General features: G+C 35.6%; 3 protein-coding genes across 3 annotated transcripts; 2 read left to right on the top strand and 1 right to left on the bottom strand.

The window, feature by feature from the left end:
• Positions 1 to 1,409: 1,409 nt before the first annotated feature.
• TRIADDRAFT_36585 (expressed hypothetical protein) lies at positions 1,410 to 5,649 on the top strand (the record flags this gene model as incomplete). Its single annotated transcript, XM_002116687.1, has 10 exons — positions 1,410 to 1,435; positions 1,573 to 1,724; positions 3,280 to 3,383; positions 3,655 to 3,741; positions 3,843 to 3,911; positions 3,992 to 4,053; positions 4,279 to 4,435; positions 4,523 to 4,672; positions 4,959 to 5,019; positions 5,085 to 5,649. The coding sequence occupies 10 exons, from the start codon at positions 1,410 to 1,412 to the stop codon at positions 5,309 to 5,311; spliced, it is 1,095 nt and encodes a 364-aa protein (XP_002116723.1). The 3' UTR covers positions 5,312 to 5,649.
• An 887-nt stretch (positions 5,650 to 6,536) lies between these two features.
• TRIADDRAFT_31338 (uncharacterized protein) lies at positions 6,537 to 9,201 on the bottom strand (the record flags this gene model as incomplete). Its single annotated transcript, XM_002116755.1, has 5 exons — positions 6,537 to 7,583; positions 7,722 to 7,834; positions 7,942 to 8,153; positions 8,281 to 8,507; positions 8,623 to 9,201. The coding sequence occupies 5 exons, from the start codon at positions 9,199 to 9,201 to the stop codon at positions 6,537 to 6,539; spliced, it is 2,178 nt and encodes a 725-aa protein (XP_002116791.1).
• A 6,276-nt stretch (positions 9,202 to 15,477) lies between these two features.
• TRIADDRAFT_60786 (uncharacterized protein) lies at positions 15,478 to 20,723 on the top strand (the record flags this gene model as incomplete). The annotated part of the gene is made up of 15 exons (XM_002116688.1): positions 15,478 to 15,567; positions 16,980 to 17,028; positions 17,254 to 17,303; positions 17,878 to 17,944; positions 18,179 to 18,288; positions 18,765 to 18,826; positions 18,917 to 19,009; positions 19,134 to 19,209; positions 19,329 to 19,400; positions 19,490 to 19,557; positions 19,664 to 19,702; positions 19,782 to 20,028; positions 20,287 to 20,350; positions 20,443 to 20,488; positions 20,606 to 20,723. 15 exons carry the CDS (start codon positions 15,478 to 15,480, stop codon positions 20,721 to 20,723), a joined length of 1,251 nt encoding a protein of 416 aa, XP_002116724.1.
• Positions 20,724 to 20,815: the final 92 nt, after the last annotated feature.

A 20,815-nucleotide genomic window follows, 5' to 3' on the forward strand; every position in this document is an offset into this window, starting at 1 on the left:
AACAGCGCTGAGGGCAGTGCATTTCCCTCAAACCAAGCCTTGAAGTAATGGACAGACGGATGATAGGCGACGGACGTGTGGCTGACACTGACGTCAAGCGGAAAGTCGGCGATCCGTTCCGCGACCTGCTGTGGTTGACTGTTGAACAGTGTCGAGTGTACTTTCGAATGATTTTTCTTTTCCATATTGAATCTATTGACTTTATGTACTGAATGGTGCTATAGGTCACTTCATGACTGGAAAGAGCGTTTTCTTTTACTGCGCATGTTACAGTCGTGTGCAGTAATCTACAGTACTAATTTACACTTTTACAGTACAAAAGGTTTTCTTTCACAGTACACGGTACTGTACTGTGGTCGTTGCTTGAGAGTTGAGACAACGGAAAACTCGATGATACAAAGCCCTCGGGCAAGGCACTCCCAAACTGTACTCTTAAGGGTCTCTATTATACACGTACAGTACTGTATATTCAATATAGAAAGCGCTCCAGCCATCAGCTCATTTACTGCGCATGTTCCATTAGTCTCATCTGAATCATACTGTACTGTACTATGCTGTAGACTACAGTACATGTAGTACAGTACTAACGGTTTTCTTTCACAGAACTGCACTGTGGACTGTAGTTGGAGTTTTACGGTTCGGTCCGGTACCGTCGACAGTATCAGTCAGTACAGACTGTACTGTACAGTACACCCTTTACAAACCCAATTGTCAGTACAGTACTACAGTACTGTAGTGCACGACCATTTACTGCTCATTTACTGCGCATGTTCCATTCGTCTCATCTGAGTCATACTGTGCTGTAGACTACTGTACAGTGTACAGTACTGTAGTACGGTACTAAAGGTTTTCTTTCACAGTACCGCACTGTAGACTGCAGTTGGAGTTTTACGGTCCGTTCCGGTCCAGGCTACAGTATGCGTAAATACAGTACGACAGTACGATCAACCGGTCGCACTGTACACTGTACACTGTACTGTCGTCGTGGGTTGTCGATGACACAAAGCCCTCGACAGCCGGTCAATAGACTCAATATACAAAGCGACGACGGTCGGACTCGCTCCAGCCATCAGCTCATTTACTGCGCATGTTCCACTCGTGTCATCGGAGTCATCTGAGTCATACTGTACTGTGCTGTCGACTACAGTGTACAGTATACAGTACTAAACATTTTCTTTCACAGTACTGCACTGTAGACTGCCGTTGGAGTTTTCCGGTCCAAGCTACAGTATGCCTGAGTACAGTACGACCAACCGGCCGTACTGTACACTGTACACTGTACTGTCGTCGTCTTGTCGATGACACAAAGCCCCTGGACAGCCAGTCAACAGACTCAATATAGAAAGCGACGACAAATATCAGCCATCAGCAATTTTTTTCCTCGATTAATCCCTTCCAATCGATTCAAAATGGTGTTAGAATCGACTATGATTTGGTAAGTCTAGCGGATAACCAGCGTCTGTTGATAGTGTTGTGATAGTTGACGATGGAATGCGATGGTCATGCAGTGGTACACGATCATGACCAGTGAGAAAAATAGACTAATGCTTTTCATTTCTTTTTGCCATACAGCGTTGATGATAGCGAGTGGATGCGAAATGGCGATTTTTTACCCACTCGAATTCAGGCCCAACAAGATGCTGTCAATCTTCTTTGTCAAGCTAAAACACGCCAAAATGCAGAAAATAATGTGGGCTTACTCACGTTAGCCAGGTATGTCAATTGTCAGGCAAAGGATAGCTTTGCAACGCCTGCATCCATTCCATACAGTCTGTACTGGACTGGACAGTTTGTAGCACAAGTCAAACTGACCACTTGTCGTCGACATGATCCATGGCAGACATTGCATCATTCAACATTAAGTCTTACTATTGAGTACAATCTACTACAACCGTACAGACTGGATTTCTATCTGTGAATTGATTTTGCTTACAACTGATTGAATGATGATCAAGGACATCAAAGTAGAGAGTGAAGAAAGTCACTTTACCATCACGCTCAACGGTTGAATTTCAATGATAAAAGCAATAGAAAATATCCAATTTTCCACTTCATCTTCAGCTATTCCATATCACAATTGAGCGACAATCAAAATGGATTCATCAAAGTTATTTCATTAGAAGCTGCGTCATCTTTACCAATGGCAATAATACTCAACTTGGATGGACACTTTGACTTGTTGGTCATATCAAAGAGTCTGAAAATAGATACAATAGTAACAGCTTGAACCCAGGACCAGTCTACTGGCCATTCCATCCACTCGATGGGCTGGGAATAACTTTTCTATTCCTTCTGCTACGTCATGATCCATTTATATGGAAGTAAAAGTACAAGTGATGCAAAATCAGATAGTAAACTAATTAAGATACTGTACTGTAAGAAATGCGGCCTAAGTTGTTTTAGTCTTCCTACGAGGCCTCAACCCAGTCGTATGGAAGCACAAGTGACGCAAACGCATTTAGTAAACTACCTACATTACATACTGTACTGTGCTGTAAGAAATTCGCCTGAAGTTTTCCTTTCCTTCTGCTACGCCATAATCCATTTTTATGGAAATAGAAGTACAAGTGACACAAAATCAGATAGTATACTCAATAGCAACTGTGCTGGAAGAATTGGACTAAGGCTATCATTGGTTGTATTAGGATGGAGTTTAGATCAGTTAGATGGACGCATCTTGCCTTATTTCTACTATAAAGGAGTTCAAAAATTGCTCATGGGTATAGGCTGAACTAAACTAGTTTACTTGCTATAATCACTAGAGTAATGATGATTCTGCTAGTTGGATGGGTTCCATACCAGTGTTCCATTACTGTTACTACTCCATGGCCCAATCGTATGGAAATAATAGAATTGTAGACTGGGCATGATAAGGCAGAGAAATACAATCTTACACCCATTGACTTCCATAATTAGATGGATAGTTTAGCATAAACGGAGGATAACACCTGGATTGATCCAAGCTCAATTTTGAGATCAATACTGTCACTCATCTCAATAGGTGTATCACTGTATTAGCAGTATCATATCGTAGACTACTAAAAATAAATGCACCATGATTTATAGCAGGATGATTGTATCTGCAGGTTTAAAAAGATTTGAAAGGGTTAATAAAACTACATTCGCCTCAATTTTACTGGATAATAATCGATAAAAATGCAATCTCTAGAACTCTGATACGTAGGCCATTCGATAAAGGCAGAATGATTGTAATCTTTTCAATAATTCATCTCTTATGTTGATACATCTTTAATCTGCTTGACATTTACAGCTTAAGAGTATTAACAACGTTGACCACTGATGTTGGCAAAATTCTCAAGAACCTTCATGCTGTCTCACCAAAAGGAAAAATTGATATGGCCATTGGTGCAAGTACTGCTATTGTAAGTCAATTTTTTTCTACATATCTACATTACAATAGCGTTGTGATGAGATTCTCAAGTTAAACGTGAAACACACACTTAAGAGATAGTAGAACTGTAGTATAAGTAGCATTATCTTCAAGATTGTTGTATGTAATTTTGGCATTATCAAAAGCAATTACTCTATCTACGGTAATCCATAGCACGGTACTGATATGGTAGTATTGCTCGCTCCATGTAATATTCATAATTTCCATACTTTTTTAACATATTATTAATAATTTCTTAATAGTTGGCCTTAAAGCATCGAATGAGCAAAAATCATAAAATGAGACTCATAATATTTATTGGTAGCCCTATTGAAACAGAAGAAAAAGATGTAATTTCAATCAATTTATCATAAAATTATTGGCTTTCCATTTAATTTTATTTTATACGATAAAAGTATACATTTTAAATGAAATTCGTTCACATCTTTAGTTAACGAAACTTGCCAAGAAATTAAAAAAGAATAAAGTCAGCGTCGATGTCGTTAACTTTGGAGAAGACGTATGATAATTATCAGCTACTATCTTGATTGAACATGATTAACTACAGTTATTTTTGAACCTGTAACCATTGTTTTTTAGACTTCTAATACAGAAAAACTAACAGCTTTTATCAATACTGTAAATGATAAACAAGGTTCAAGGTAAAAAATGAAGAAAGTTTATCTATATCGCACAGTGTTGATCATTTTCGTAGAAGTAGAATTGTTTATCAGTCAACAAACTCAACTTGCTATCCTTAAACCATCATAGTTTATATAGACAGTATTGCTTTCAATTGAAAAGTCTATTCGTTGTTTAATCCAATTATTAAATAATCATGCGCTAATCTAGACTAAATAGCTGCTACATGATTTTTTGATATATAGTCATTTAGTTACTGTACCACCTGGACCACTACTTTCGGATGCGTTAATGTCCTCTCCTATTATGGCGAATGAAGACGGCTCAATGCCAAATACCGTTAGCGGTTTCGGCGGCAATGTTGATTTTGTAGATGCTGATGTTGATCCAGAATTAGCTATGGTACAAATGAGATAGATAGTTTGTATCATCCAATAGCTGAACACCGTAAATGCCATTGATAATTTTTATAAATTATTGTTTCATCAGGCTCTTCGCGTTTCTCTTGAAGAATCGCGGCAAAGACAAGAAGAAGAAAGTAAGAAAGCAAATTCTGTTGCGGCTCAGGATGGCAGTGCATTTACACCCAATCCAAGTCAGTTACAGTGTAAATTATATTCGTTGCTGTTAATGTACATTGTTTCATAGTTACCAGACTAATTAGTTTACTATTGGTTTATAGGTTCTATTGAAGAATCATTACTTGAACAAGCATTGGCCATTTCTCTAGATTCTAGAATGGAGACAACTACTCCAAATACGGATAGGCCAGATACAACGCCGAGGGTAAGATAGTCAAAAATTGATCCGTTACTGTCATTATCCAATTCTATAGGTTAGAATCAGCTAAAAAGGATGTCCAGTGTTATGAAGAGCAACTGATATTAATCGATGATTTTATTCACTATGGAATTATTGCATTCAGGAGGTCTCAAGTTTAACTGAAGAGGAACAAATGGAACTTGCTATGCAGATGTCATTACAAGGTAGGCCTATAACTGTAATAGATATGTAATGATTGCTTGTTGAATTTTATATTGATTTTGGATAGACTTTAAAGATATACGAGAAGGCAATGATGGAAATAAAGAAATGGACGAGGAAATGGATGCTACGGATTTAATTTCCGATCCATCAGTGTTACAAACGGTATTGGGTAGTTTAGAAGGAATCGATCCGAATAGCGATATGGTAAGAAATTTAATGGGATCTCTACAAGAAGAGGAAGAGGCTATGGATGTAGATGATGGTAAAAAGGAGAATAAAGATGCAAAATGAAGTACCGTCAGCGTACAACGATTAGGGTGCATTTACTGTATATCTCTACCTGTAGTTGCGCTGTCATTGCTTACCTAAGATTGTTAATACAGTGTTTGAAGTGACCGAAATTATTGCCATTGGTTGCGCGAGTGTAGTCAATTCAACTTTTTATACCAACATTAAGATTACCGAGTAACCATCGTTATAGGTTGTATACAAAATATTTAATGACTGTGCTATTCATTGTCATTACATATCTTTATATTGATTTAAGTTCGATATAACGTTATTGGAAGAAATCGTTGATATTCACGTCTGTATTTGATATGGTATTACTGCCATACATAATAAAATCCTAGAATATTGCACTTTCAAGGGTTTCAGACCTTACTAATCGAATTACTAACAACTAACATTTCTGCTCGGATGGATTAACATTTAGACATCAATTCTATCGCTAGTGTATCGTCTCAAACGTTTCACCTACATACAGAGCATAATATCTGCAATAAATGCATTGCCTTAAAATTTCAGGATGAATTACGAATCATTGTCGTTAGTCAAGGCTGAAATAGTTACGTAAAAATAGAATACATACACTACGTGACAATTAGATTCTCAACGGCATGAAAAACGATTGATGCTTTCTGTTTGTGTACATCATTCCGAATTTTAGATGTATGTGTGAAATGCTACGACTAATAAAACGATTTATGTACCAATAGTTATAGACAAACAGTTACGATAATAGTGAAGTCAATTGTATTTTCTACCAATAGCCAGTAGGCGATTTTAAATGATACTGTTCTATATACAAATACAGGTAAATATAACTTTGAAAACATTTTAGTATAGCACCACATTCAATTCAAGTCCTGAAATACATGCACCAATTTCGAAAAAATAAGTGCCATGTCATTGATAAAGATCGTACGGGGTAAAGCCTTTGTACAAAGATAGTGAGTTTTAAAATGGGAGATATTACATGAAAGATTAATTTATGATATAGCTATCAATTTTAATTAAAAATGTCTTGTTATGGTAAATTCCATACTGCATGACTACCTTAAATAACAGGTACTGGTAAATATTAGAAAGATACCAGCAATTATTACATACAAATATAGCACATGTACAATCAGGAACAATGATAAATCAGTAGCAGGTCATTTGCGTCCATATATGAGCGCTTCATACTTTTAACAAATTTTCGTGATGCTTATGATGATATGGTATGCCACCATTAGTTGGACTTGTTAATATCTTGGTCATCGTCGATACACTGGTGGCAAAGCAAAACCATCTCTCCACAGCTATTCTTAGACTGAATTCTACCGTTAGCGTGCGTTTTACAAAATGAATTCGGACAACGGCTACATAACTGATTAGCAGCTTTACCACAAATATCACAATGATGCCACGGGCAATCCCATTTTCCTCGAGGGATACCATCAATTGTTAGACATTCCAAGTGATAGCATTTATAGCAACTTTTACGACTGCACATTATTAGCTGTCCGCCATCACCACACACATAGCATTCATCTTCGTGTTTGATTGCTCTTTTTCGCTTTTTTCGTTTTTTGCGCTTACCTTGACCATTATTATTCTTGTTACTTTTATTATTGCCGCCATCCTTCCCTTTAGTAGTGGTCGTACTTTTAATTTTAGCTCCTAGATACTTTCTGCAGAGTTTCGAGCCGCAATGGCATTCCGCTTGATCGTTTCCAACAGCATGTAGTCGGTAATCAAAAGTCAATTCTTCTCCTTGTTTGATATCGTCAATTGCAAACAAACCTATACAGGTGAGACCATTTACAGTCCATTTGTGGGTTTCACAGTTTGGCTGGCAACTATGGTTCATGAAACGAGCCAAGTTGCCTTTCTGACCTGCATCGATAATGACATCTTTGTCAATATTTAACATATAAAAATTCTTTTCCCCTTTCGATTGTGCCATTTTTATCCTTTGATAGCAAGTTTTCTCATTGAGTAATTCTCCTACGTACTCTACCACCAAAGTACCCGCATAAATATCTTCGGCTGATTTTAAGCCCCAACCACACTGGTTTGATTTAAATATTTCACTTTTTGCGTACTCTAACTTTTGAAAACGCTGGTTTTGGCATTTATCACCAGCCGGACACATACTTGAGTTGCATTCACACATTAACATACGATTTATACAATTAGAACTACTACCACAAGGAGCTTCGTCAGTCGGTTTACAACTACAAGGTGTGTACTCGGTTAAATTTGGCCTTATTAAAGCATCCACCAATTTATTCATCTATGTGATGAAAGAGAGCAATTACTATTCGATTTGCTTATTAAATTTTACAACGCACATTACAACATAAATAGAAATAGAGAATGTAAAGATACCACGGTGAATTTGATAATGGTGATATACTGAAGCAGTTGTTACCTTGATATGCTTGTAACTCGGAGGCTTTTGAGATCTCCTTTCTTGACTTTTTGCTTCCTTTTTTTCTCTGCTTATTTTCCGTTGCGTAAATTTTTCTTCTGCTTCTTTCAATGCTGTGACGTAGATATATATATATATATATATATATGAGGTGATGTTTAACATTCACATAACTTGCAGTAAAGACCGTAGATTGAGTAAAACGCTTCGATAGACTCACCTTTACCAAATGATTTGACAATTCCTTTACGACCTAATTTGCTTGCTCTACCATCAATATCTTCCTCTTCGTAACCAAAAATACGCGATATTGATGTCCAGCTATAATCATGTGATCCCAAAAATTGCACCGAAAATTCTCCCGGACCATGCTTTAGTGCTAAGATATTATCCGGCACATACTTACGATTACAGACTTCAGCTGGCCACCAACTAGCATCAATTTTGAGGTAAAGCATCATTAAAATTTCTTTATTGACATATTTTATTATTACCATTTATCAACCGAGAAATACTGGTCACACTACTTATAACAGCACTTAAATAACGTAAATCTCACCGGTAGGCTCCAATTTTAACCCAAACAATATCTCCAATGACAGGAAATTTGCCATCAATACATCCTCTACAGAACCATTTATCTTCGTTAGGCTTTGGACGACATTTCTCATCCAAGCAATTTTCATGATAAGATGCAGGACATAACTCGCAACAAATTAAATTTCCTCCTTGAGAGCAGGCAAAGCACCAACCGACATTAACATGTTTGACTTTTGCATCTAAATGCTATAAAGGTAATTGAGTGATAGAAAATATTATAAGAATTTCATTACACATAAACATTTGATCAATAGGTAAATTTTTCTACTATAAAGAAAATGGAGCTTTCTTTTCACTGTACCTTGTTGCAAATAATTGCGGATGAATTTAATACCTTACACCCTGCCGGCAAGCAAGCTTCACTGGCATGATATGAGACTGGGCAATAAATACATCGTGCTAATTTCTTCTGGATAACAACATCAAAATTTTCGTCATTTTTCGATATTGCGAATGCAGTACATGTAGTACAGACATGCCGTGGACACCTAATGCATCCTTCTTCACTAACTTGACCACATGTAAACTGCGATATACATGTGTCATGATAACATTTTCCGCACCCGGCTACTTTGCATGGCAGTACAGGCGGCTCGCTACTTCCACACACGAAACATTTCCTAGTACCACTTGTACATTCCTGACACTTGAATCCTTTAACTGGCCATTCAGTTATACCGAGACATTCCAGATGAAACTTTGAAAAACAACCACCCTGACATGTAACTAATTTCTCGCCAATTCCTTCGCACAACATACAAACGCCTTTACTTCCAGGTGATTCACGAGCTCGACTTCTAGGCTTAGAGAGCTTGCGTTTTTCAACTTTATTAGATGTTGCCTTATTTCCTCTTCCTTTCACTTTTTTTGGAGATATCATCCGGGTTCGTTGATTCTTTAAGATTCGTTTGTCATTTACTAGCGACACCATAATGTCTTCTGGAAGGGTCACTTTATTATCACTAATTGTTTTATTCATCAGTTTTTTAGTCATAGGTTTAACAACGATTTTACATTTTCTGGAATTTCTGACAATGTCTATATCAGTAGTGGTCTTTTTTTGGTTTTCCTGATTACGCTTTTTCTTGTTAGGGGTAAGGCCTTCAACTACGTGGCCTTGTAATTTACTCGATAACTTTCTTTTTCGTGGTGATCTTTTAAGGTGACACTCAGACTCTTCTGGATACGGAGAATTATGCACAAGCTCTTGATGTATCTGCTCTTCATTATCATTATTACTACTGCTATCTTGAAATGTGTTGTTTATTACAGTACTGTCTTTTTTATTGTAGCATTTATGATTTTTAATATCGATAGGATCATCGATTTTTGTTCTCTTGGTCCCTCTAAGACCATTGACGGAATTTATCCTTTTGGCTCTCGTTGACGTATTTGAAGTATGATTGGTGTCCTTTGACAGTATATCTTTTGTTGGACTCAGATTAGTCGTTGCTTTGATAATTTGTACCAATCTTTCCTTCCTCGGTAACTGTAATGCTACTTTTGCTTCATCAATTGCTAGAGTTATTAATTCCTCTCCACAGTTTGATAGGGAATTACTATGGTTAACCGGAAATTGAGGGAGCTGATTGTCACTTGTAAACGAGATTAATAGCTTTTCAGGTATCCAACTATAACTAACTTTACTACCGAAGTAGCGAACATGATAAAAAATAATCTTATGGCGGCCACGAATTGAAGTGAATAAGCCAGTTTTCGGTTCATAAACTATCATTGCTGGCCACCAAGGATGGCCGCTAATTTTACTCCATACAATGTCACCAACAATCCTATTTTTAAGCTGCATTGCTTGACATTCGTGATTTTGAGCATCGGATATTGATTGTTTAATAAGGCTTAACTCTAATTGGTTATTTATGGTATTAGGTAATTCTAATATTTTAACATTATGATCATTTTTTATACTAGCATCCATTACGGCAACTTTTGCATCAACAGTAGCTTCCCCATTATTTTGAACATTTATAGCATCAGGCATCTTTGGCATTTCAGTTTCTCTTAAAGCTGATTGGCAAATATCAGGATTGTCCTTATGAATAATTTCTTGCTTGGTTTCTAGTACGACGGATGGCATTTTTATTGGTTATTTCTACAGATTAACAAAGATGTCGGCATTTAGCCCCTCAAAGCATACAGAAACTACACACGCAGTATGATAGTTAATCAAACTAGTTCAAATTCTAATCCTATTCTACTGTATCTATATGTATTATTATGAGTGCCCCAAAATTTGGAACTAAAAGCACAAATTAGAATTGTTATTTGAGCTAAATTTTTGAATATAATGTGTACTGTATTAATAACCATAGGTGCATGCTACACACAATAATTATATATATATATATAATTGGGTCAACTTTTATATAACAGTCTATTTTATTGTACATTCTATAATCTAGTTACTACACATTAGTTGGGTAGACTTTTACAGTATATAACCATCTATTCTAGTGTAAATTGTACTGTATAATCTGGTTAGTACACATGAGTTGGGTAGATTTTCATATGACAGTCTATTCTGTAATCGAGTTACTACACATTGGTTGAGTAGACATTTGTATGACAATTTATTCTAGTGTATATCCTATAATCTGGTTAGTGCACATTAGTTGGGTAGACTTTTATAAACCATTTATTCTAGCATCTCTTGTACTGTATAACTAGGTTACTACACATTAGTTGGGTAGATATTTATATGACAGTCTATTCTAGTGTACAGTTTATTGCATAATCTGGTTACTACACTTTTAGTTGGGTAGCTATTTGAGCGTATATGACAAGCTATTCTTGTGTATATTCTATAATCTAGTAACTATACATTAATTGGGTAGACTGATATATGACAAACTAATTTAGTTACTCCACCTTAGTTGGGTAGACTTTTGTATGACAATCTATTGTATAATCTGGTTACTACACATTAGTTGGGTAGACTTTTATATGACAATCTAATCTAGCGTATATTGCATAATCTAGTACTATACATTAGTTGGGTAGATATTTATAGGACAGTCTATTTTATCTATAATTAGGCTATTACACATTAATCGGATAGACGTTTATATGATAATCTATTCTTGCGTTTACGTATTCTATAATCTAGTTGCTACACATTCGTTGGACAGACTTTTGTATGACAATCTATAGTATTCTTGCGTATCATCGAGTTACTTCATTTTGGACGGTTACTGCTCAATATGATCAACTGAGCCAAATATACAGTATGACTATAGATATTGCAGCATTTGAGTGTCCAATTTCTGTGCGATTATTACTCAAACGCTTATCAAGTACGTCCAACTTTCTACTACAGTAATATGCCCCTTAATTTTGGAATGGGAGGTGAACATTACTAGTAGGAATTGACATTCCATGTCAAGATTGATCCATTTCAGTGGATTGATAGCACGTCTTGGATAGTGTTAGCAAACGATAAACTTTACCGGTGATATCATAACATCCTATGATGATATACAATAGGCTATCCTACAAGAGTTGGATCAATCAGCTATCCATCTTGAGTATTTGTGTACACTTGCATCAGCACGTGCCATCTTCCTTGAGCATGGAGATTGTTAGGAAATGGAGATCATGTTGGTCGATTGATGATCATTGTTCAATGCACAGTATGGAAATGACAGATTTACAAGATCGATATTGCTTTCACCTCTTTACTGCTACTGTCCCATTTCATGCAAGATACTAAAGCTCTAGAGCTGACTCGAATGATTTTACAGTATTTGATGCAAGAGAATAATTCAGCGTAGGGGCACTGCGTGTACGACTTTGGTTGCACATAGATCATAGGAATCATGGTGAACATTGCATTGGGTAATACAAGTTCACTGTTTATTCCTTCAAGTCGACTACATGAAAATGAAAAACAAGGTAAAATGTAGCTTACATCCACTCTTGACACCGATGAAAGTCTTACTGCAATGCTTGATTGAATAATGTCAATTTGATCAATCTTCATCCAGCAATGGCAGGAGACAAGGAAGAAAGAAATGGCAAGAACAGGCAACGTCGATCCCCTTCGTCGATTCCCTTGCATATCAAATCGGTACAAATTAAGAGTGAAATGGAATGACAAGAGTTACATAGTCTAATGATTCTACACCATACCAATTCTCGTATGTCTCTTATATCAACGGAAGAAAGCTATCATCCATCAGCAATTTGGATCAACTTAAGTAAACTATGGCAATTCCGAGGTGGAGAATGACGCTTGGCTAGCTGTTGAATGCAACTCCTTCTCTCACTGCTGCCAACTTGTATCGATTGGAGAACTTTTTTTGCAGATTGATTTCTGACTACAGCGTCTTAATACCAACCATCCATTGAAGTAGACCAGTTCGATTACAAGTTCCAACCGATTGGATAGGCTAAAAAAGAGTAAAATAGACGATAAAAAGGGGTAAAATGCAGCCTAAAAGGAATAATTGAGCAAAGAGTGCCTGGATGGTATCTAGGTTGCGCGATCGAGGTTGAGTCGCGAGCCGTTTCACTTGACCAAGTGATGTGACCTGTACTATGGGTCGTGTCGATCGAGGTGGGTGATGTAGTGGTCTGAAGATGGACTTGGTATACTACTGCTCTAACAGGAGTAGAATACTAGAACAACAGTATGCATTAATAGTACGATATGGCTGATCTATACTAGATCGTCCGATCCCTGCGGGTGAAGTGTCGTACCGTACTGGTCTACACCACCGGATGATGGCCATAACACCGTATAGGAAGTGAAGGATGATGTTGCTTACTAGATCCTACTCAATGATGCATCAATTAGCAATTGTACGCAACATTACGCCTGTCTCAGTAGGTATACTACTCTCCAGAACTATCCAATGCAACACTTTCTCTTCACCCTTGACTACACACTCAGTCACTACCTAGCCCATGACTACCTGGCCAACATCGCCACTGGTGTTACCCACGCACCAGCTTCAAAAACCCGCCAAAAAATGAGGAGGTTCACACACACCAGTGACGTCAGGACGAGCAGGTGAAGTCAGCTGGGGTGCTAAAACTAGCCCAAGTGGCTTGAGAGGGTTAGCTGTATAAACTCTTTGCCATGGAGGGAAATATGGCTGAAATCTCAGTTATTTTACTGTAAACTACTCTAAGATAGGATGATGTCGATCCTTTGCAAATCAAGAAATGAACAATGACCTTGTAGCAGAGTAGATTTTTGAATTGCATTCACAACTGCAGTGCAAGGCAAACTGTTTACTGGTCAAGGGACCCAATCCGTTGGCGACATGCTTATTTTACTGTAAGCTACTCTAAGATAGGATGATGTCGATCCTTTGCAAATCAAGAAATGAACAATGATCTTGTAGCAGAGTAGATTTTTGAATTGCGAGAAATATGGCTGAAACCTCAGTTATTTTACTGTTCACTACTCTAAGATAGGATAATGTCGATCATTTGCACATCAAGAAATGAACAATGATCTTGTAGCAGAGTAGATTTTTGAATTGCATCCACAACTGGAGTGCAAGGCAAACCGTTTACTGGTCAAGGGACCCAATCCGTTGGCGAGATGTTTATTTTACTGTAAGCTGCTCTAAGATAGGATGATGTCGATCCTTTGCAAATCAAGAAATGAACAATGATCTTGTAGCAGAGTAGATTTTTGAATTGCGAGAAATATGGCTGAAACCTCAGTTATTTTACTGTTCACTACTCTAAGATAGGATAATGTCGATCCTTTGCAAATCAAGAAATGAACGATGACCTTGTAGCAGTGTAGATTTTTGAATTGCATCCACAACTGGAGTGCAAGACAAACTGTTTATTGGCCAAGGGCATTCACAACTGGAGTGCAAGGCAAACTGTTTACTGGCCAAGGGACCCAATCCGTTGGCGACATGCTTATTTTACTGTAAGCTGCTCTAAGATAGGATGATGTCGATCCTTTGCAAATCAAGAAATGAACAATGATCTTGTAACAGAGTAGATTTTGGAATTGCATTCACAACTATAGTACAAGGCAAACTATTTACCGGCCAAGGGACCCAATCCGCTGGCGACATGCCTAGTCTGTTTATGCATTAGATCTGTTCCGTGATGCAATGCAACCGATAGACACCGATGTAGATTAAGAATGGGTTGAGTTTGTTCGTTAACTCCTACAGTTGAAACCATAACTAAATCCATGGAGGTAAAAGAAAACCTCCACCACCACTAACTCATTGCTTATATAAAATAAGTCCAACGGATCGTAAGGTAACGATAGCAACGAGTCCAGTACCAGTAATCAGTCAAGCCAAGTACATGTCTCGTGCTTCATAGTATACACACAGCGCTTGAGTTAGGTTCGAGTAGTATACCATACTCATGCCAAGCGACAGGATCAGTGTTCCGTACCGAACCATTCCGTACCGACTCGTTCCGTTGCACTAGCAGCTTCCAGTACGCAAGTCCGTTCGAGCCATCATTAAGTCAAGTCAAATGAATGAAAAATGGCGAAAATCGTCGTCTAGTGGATATTTTTCCATCGTTAGACTAGGTGGAGTAGAGCAGAGAGGATTAATTTTACTTATAAAATCAGCCTATAATCCATATTGTAAAAATTAGACCGTGAAATATCACCAAGCTTTGATATTAACCAGCTTATCTTGAGACCAAATCCCCAACATTTCGATCAAGGCATCTTCGATTCGCCCAAAACCTCGTATGAGAATACTGGCGATCTCATTGGCAACGAAGCCTTAATCAACTCTTCTAATGGTTGTAGCCTATACTGACTTACTACACGAATTTCTTACCTGAAAGGAAAGAGAAACGCCAAATAGAACAGATAATATCATGTCTGTGGCGATGATCAGGTTGCCATGATCAAAATGAAATCTTCATCTTCCATTATGACGATAATAAATAAGAATAACAATAATCGAAAATAAATAATTGTCTGTCAATCTTGCAAGGCCTTGTGCCACTGGCCTACTGTAGATTCTCCATTCTGACGTTAATAGTGTATCGACGATAAATTGTGTATCGCCACTTAATTGATGGATTCACTTTGTTTATGTATATATATAACTCTTTATCCTTGATTGATAGAACTGCTAGCCAGATTTGCAATTCACTAGAAGATATCTTAGCTAAAACCTATGGTCCTGTAGGAATGGACGTCTTAATTGATGTCATGTCAACCAATGTTGTCGCTACCAATCATGGAAGTACCATTATCAATTCATTGCAGATATCACACCCGGTAAGGGCACTATGCTATGCAATGGAATCGTCTTGTACTGTAGATTATTAAACAGCGTATACATTAAAGTGGATACTTGAAGGATATCATACCGCCATACGCGTACATTAATATTACCACGTAATTATTAATGTGCTTCAAATTAATGTGGATACTTAAAGGAGATCATATCGGAATACAGTAATGTTAATTTTTATGTTACCTTATATATAGTTTAAATTAACGCGGATTCTGGAAGGAAATCATATCGGAATATATTGATGTAGTGATCTTTTATTTGTATGTGTTTTAAATTAAGACAGATACTTGAAGGAGATCGTATCGCGGGATACATTATTATGATATGGTTATCTTTTAATTTCCCCTTTTATCATCTTTTATGTATTGTAAATTATAGTAGATACTCGAAGGAGATCATATTGAGATACATAAATATTATTACCCATGTTATTATGTAGTTGTCATTCATGTATTTTAAATGGACGTGGATACTTGACGGGGTTCATATCGGCATGCATTAATATTGTCATGTAGTTATTATTTATGTGTTTTAAATTAACGTGGATATTTACAGCAGATCATATCGGGCATACATTAATAATGTTCTATAATTATCATTTATTTATATATTTTAAGTTAACGCGGATACTTGAAGGACATCGTATCGGGATACAATAATATTTATTATGTTTTCATCTTATATCTCGATGTTATAAATTAATGGGGACACTTAACTATTTTAAATTAATGGGAATACTTGAAGGAGATCATATCGGGGTGTATTAACATTATTATGTAGTTATCTGATGTGTTTTAAATCAACGTAGATATTTGAAAGACACCATATCTGGATATATTAATATTATTATGCAGTTATCTTTTACGTATTTCAAATGAAAACAGATAGTCGTAAGTAATCATATAAGGATATACTAATACGGGAATATTATTATTTTAATCTTTTACCTGTTTAAGTTAACAGGGATGCCAATAGGAAATCATATCGGGATACATTTATAATATTATTATGCTATCTTCTACGCGTTTCAAATTAATTGTGACACTTCAAGGGGGATCACATCAAGATCATTAATATGTATTCTACAGTATAATCTTAACACGAATACTTGAAAGAGATCATGCTGTGGTAAAATAATACGTTACATATCATCTTTGCTTTTAAATTAGCACTAGCACTTCAAGGAGGTCATATCAAGATACCCAAATACATATACGTATTATATTCGTCCAGTATTATCACCCATTTAAAATCAATACTCATCGTGAAACAGTTCTTATCGAGATTTGTTACTATATATAGTCTATGATTATAAATTAATCCGAATACTTCAAAGAGACTATCCTAAGGTATATTAATATCATTTTCGATTCTTTTATCGTTTTATAAATAGGTAGGACAATTAATTACCAACTCGGTTAAGAAATTTTACGATAAAACAGGTAGAAGAGGAAAAATGCCCATTTGTAACTTGTCTAGTTATCCCTGTGCTATTGAGCGTCATGTATTGTTAAACTCAGTATTTTACTTATCTACTATTTTAATAGCAGGGTAAATTAAATTATATTTGTAATTCTTAACCTAAACATTGTCACAGTATACGCAATTGATAGAATAATGTATAAGGAAGATGATAAAAGCATTTTGATAAATGATACATTTATTAGGTGATGGCTCAACCTCATTTGTATTGATAATGGCATCGATGATGAGACAGGTATGCTTGAATTAATGGTGGGAATAAATGCAAAAATTCATAATTTTTACCAAACCAAGTAATCAGATGTTATATATATAATATGCTACGCATGATACGCTAATTATTACTGGTTAAATCTATAAATCAAGGGTATATAGTGCACATTTTCTGCCTATAAATTGTAAAGGTGATATGTATAGTAAGAGAATACTCGATCTATCTACTGCTCCTATTACGTAGATTTTGCGTCATGCGGAAAGTGAAGATACAAATAATAAATGGCGTAGCGATCATAAGGAAACAATTATTAAATGTAAAACTATTTACTACTTATAAACCTTTCGATTACTACATTTCTAATCCCTCGATATATCCAATTTCTAAATGTATAATTATTGTCACATTGAATAAATTCTATTAGTATCTAGAGCTTTTAGGAAAGTCAATATTGATCTTGACCAGTATTTTACTCCCATCTTACACAAAATGGTAAAAACATTAATCGCTTTGCTAAATATCGATTAGAAACGATAAAAATGTAAGTACTGAGTAGCATGATAAAACTTTTTTTTATAAATATCTGATTATGTAGGCGACTTGTCTAACTGACTTCAATAAAAACTCTGTCATTGAGTCCCTTAATGGCATTATTACCACAGGTAAGATATTTGATAGTATTGCATGCTTGGCTTTTTCCGTATAATTATGCTTTAGTAATACGTATATTTTTAGCTTATTTCTTTATACAAATCGAAAGCATTTAAGGTGATTGTAGAGATGCAGAGTAGAATTTTAGTTTTTATCCTATTTATATTGGATTCTATTAAATGCCTCGATGATCATTTTAGTAATTTATAAGTTTGCAATTGCTATGATTTTATCAACTCTTCTAGCTATGAATGGAAAGTTTGGATCCTTAGCTGTAGAAAAACTGACGAAAATTACCGTCGAGTTAATTCTGCGACATGCATGTAATTTATCTACTTGTGAAGCTTTAAATAAGGTCATTATAAATTGGCCATCACCTGTCTTGCATCTTTTGTATACGAAGTTAAAATAGGATTAGAATATGATATCATTAATAATAAGAGCACACTCTAATTCTTAGACAATCAACAAACTTGTTGATGAATTTTATCTTATTGTTACTGAAATTCCTCAAATCCCGTTAAGTGAATCTTGCATATTAAATGGGTAATTTGAATTATTTTAAAGCTGTTATACGGTGTAAAATTACTGTCAGCTAAGATGATACATCCCTCTTTTATAGTATTTTACTTAGGTATAACTCCAAAGGAGTAAACGATAAACTTATTGCTGCTCTGTCAAATCAGAAATATCCTTCACTAATCCGAAAGTTTAGTTAAGAGGCTGAAATTTAAGCATTGGTCAAAAGCGAATTAAAAGCATTGAGATATTTTATCAATGATATTTTAAAATTAATAATTTTAATATCCTTAACTAATTGTTACCTTCAAGTTTACTTGCATAGCATTTAAATTAGACCAAAGTATAAGACAAGGAGAACATACATCTCTTAGGTACTTTCGAGATATTACAGTAAACAAGTATTAACATGGATATTTATAAAAAATATTATATCTTATAATGGATGTTTCTTCCCGTGTTAGCTTCAGTAGATCTTCACAAGTAGATGGTGCTGTTGAATATCAGCAGAGCCGAATTAAGCGGTTTCTTAGCAAACTGCAAGATGAAAATGTCAAGTAAGATTAGAAAATCAACGGAAAAACTAACTTAGGCGGATAGCGATAAGAAACTTTATGTATTATAAATTTTCTTGAATCTGTTTATAATTGTCTCTGATAGTATAAACTTTTACATTAATAGATTAATTATTAGTACAGAGAGTGTAACTGATGTTGCTGTATATCTTTGCAATCGAGCTGGAATTATTATCTTAGCAGTAAGTGAGGCCATTAATATATGTAGTAGTTAATGATTTATTATGTATATGTAGGTATCGCTAAAATTTATCATATATTTCTGGTATAAACTATTTACTATTGCTTTCTGTATTATCAGAATGTAGCTGAGGAAGAAGCCAATCGAATAGGATATTACTGTAACCTTGGCATCATTTATGAAGTCGACATGGTTAGCAAATAAAATATGAAATCTATTTATAATCTACAATTGATTAAATTTGAATGAGTATATTAAAAAATACCTATTTTTCATGCAAGGAGGAAACGCTAATATCGAAATTCACTGGTATTACCTCTTGCCAATTTATTACCAAGAGCACGCAACGGTAATAGTAGTAGTTAAATTTATAATAATAATTTTGACTTGTAGTCAAAATTGAATGATTTAAGTGAAATTAATTAGCGCATATATACTCTTACTTTACTTTCCAGGTATATTCAATTTATTCCACAACTTGCGGAATCAAACAGGTAATGATTACGGAAAAACTGCGTTCTACCACTCAATAATTTGCTAATATTAATTTATTTTTATAATATCTTTTAAAAGGATGTATCATCTTTTGCTTTGCGGACTAGCCAAAGAACTATGCCATCAGTATCGAGCTGCAATCCATAATAGTCTAAAATGTGTACTGATGTGGCTAGATCCACCGTATTGCTTGCGCACGTACCAACCATGTACCGTACCTGGTGGAGGTGCTACAGAATTTGCTCTCGCTAGAGCTCTGAAGGTGTTGCCGTCTAACGATAGCAATGATCCAGTTTATCGAAGTGCTTGTCAAATTCTTAGCGAGGTATGACGAATAATGATGCTTTACAACATAAAACTACGAATTCAACACCATAGCATTGCGCAACATTTCATATTAGCACTTTGATTTTATTTTTAAGAGTCTTCTAGCTATACCACGAACTCTTTATAACAACTCAACTAACAGTACAGCGGGAGGCTTTATCCGGATTTTAAAGGTAGGGATATTATTATTGGGTTGTTTACGAGAGAATTTTTATGTAAATATGGCAAAGAATAATTCGGCTTTAACTGATATTAGGAAATAGATTCCGAATCAAGTGCACTAGGCAGTCATAATTGGAAAGGTATTAATCCATATACAGGTACATAATTATTCCAGTTGTATTACTGTTCAGTGAATGTATTGGCTCTTTCTTGAGTTATTAACACTAAGATCTATTACTAACTTGGGTAGGCCATTTTGGCAGTAGCCACAATGTTATTGAACCAATGTATATTAGGTAATAAAATACTTGTTAATTTGGATATCATAAACATCATAAGAACGCATTTTCAGCATTACATGCTTACAAAATACATCGAAAGTTTATTACTTTTTTTGACTTGCTTATTTTTAGATACTACAGTGTCCGACAATGCTTACAAGTTATCACTCAGATTCTAAAAATAGATAAAGTGATTTCTGCCATAGGCTGCGGAAATGGACGAAATAAGGCAGACGAACAAGATAATTAAGCTGCTATAATTGACAAAATTAAAAGCAATGATTATTTTGCAAAGTAGGTCCACTTGTTCCTACTCATAGGGATATATCGGAATTTAAGTAT

This window comes from Trichoplax adhaerens, genomic scaffold, assembly GCF_000150275.1.
Source record: "Trichoplax adhaerens TRIADscaffold_17 genomic scaffold, whole genome shotgun sequence".
In the NCBI taxonomy this organism is placed as follows: domain Eukaryota; kingdom Metazoa; phylum Placozoa; class Uniplacotomia; order Trichoplacea; family Trichoplacidae; genus Trichoplax; species Trichoplax adhaerens.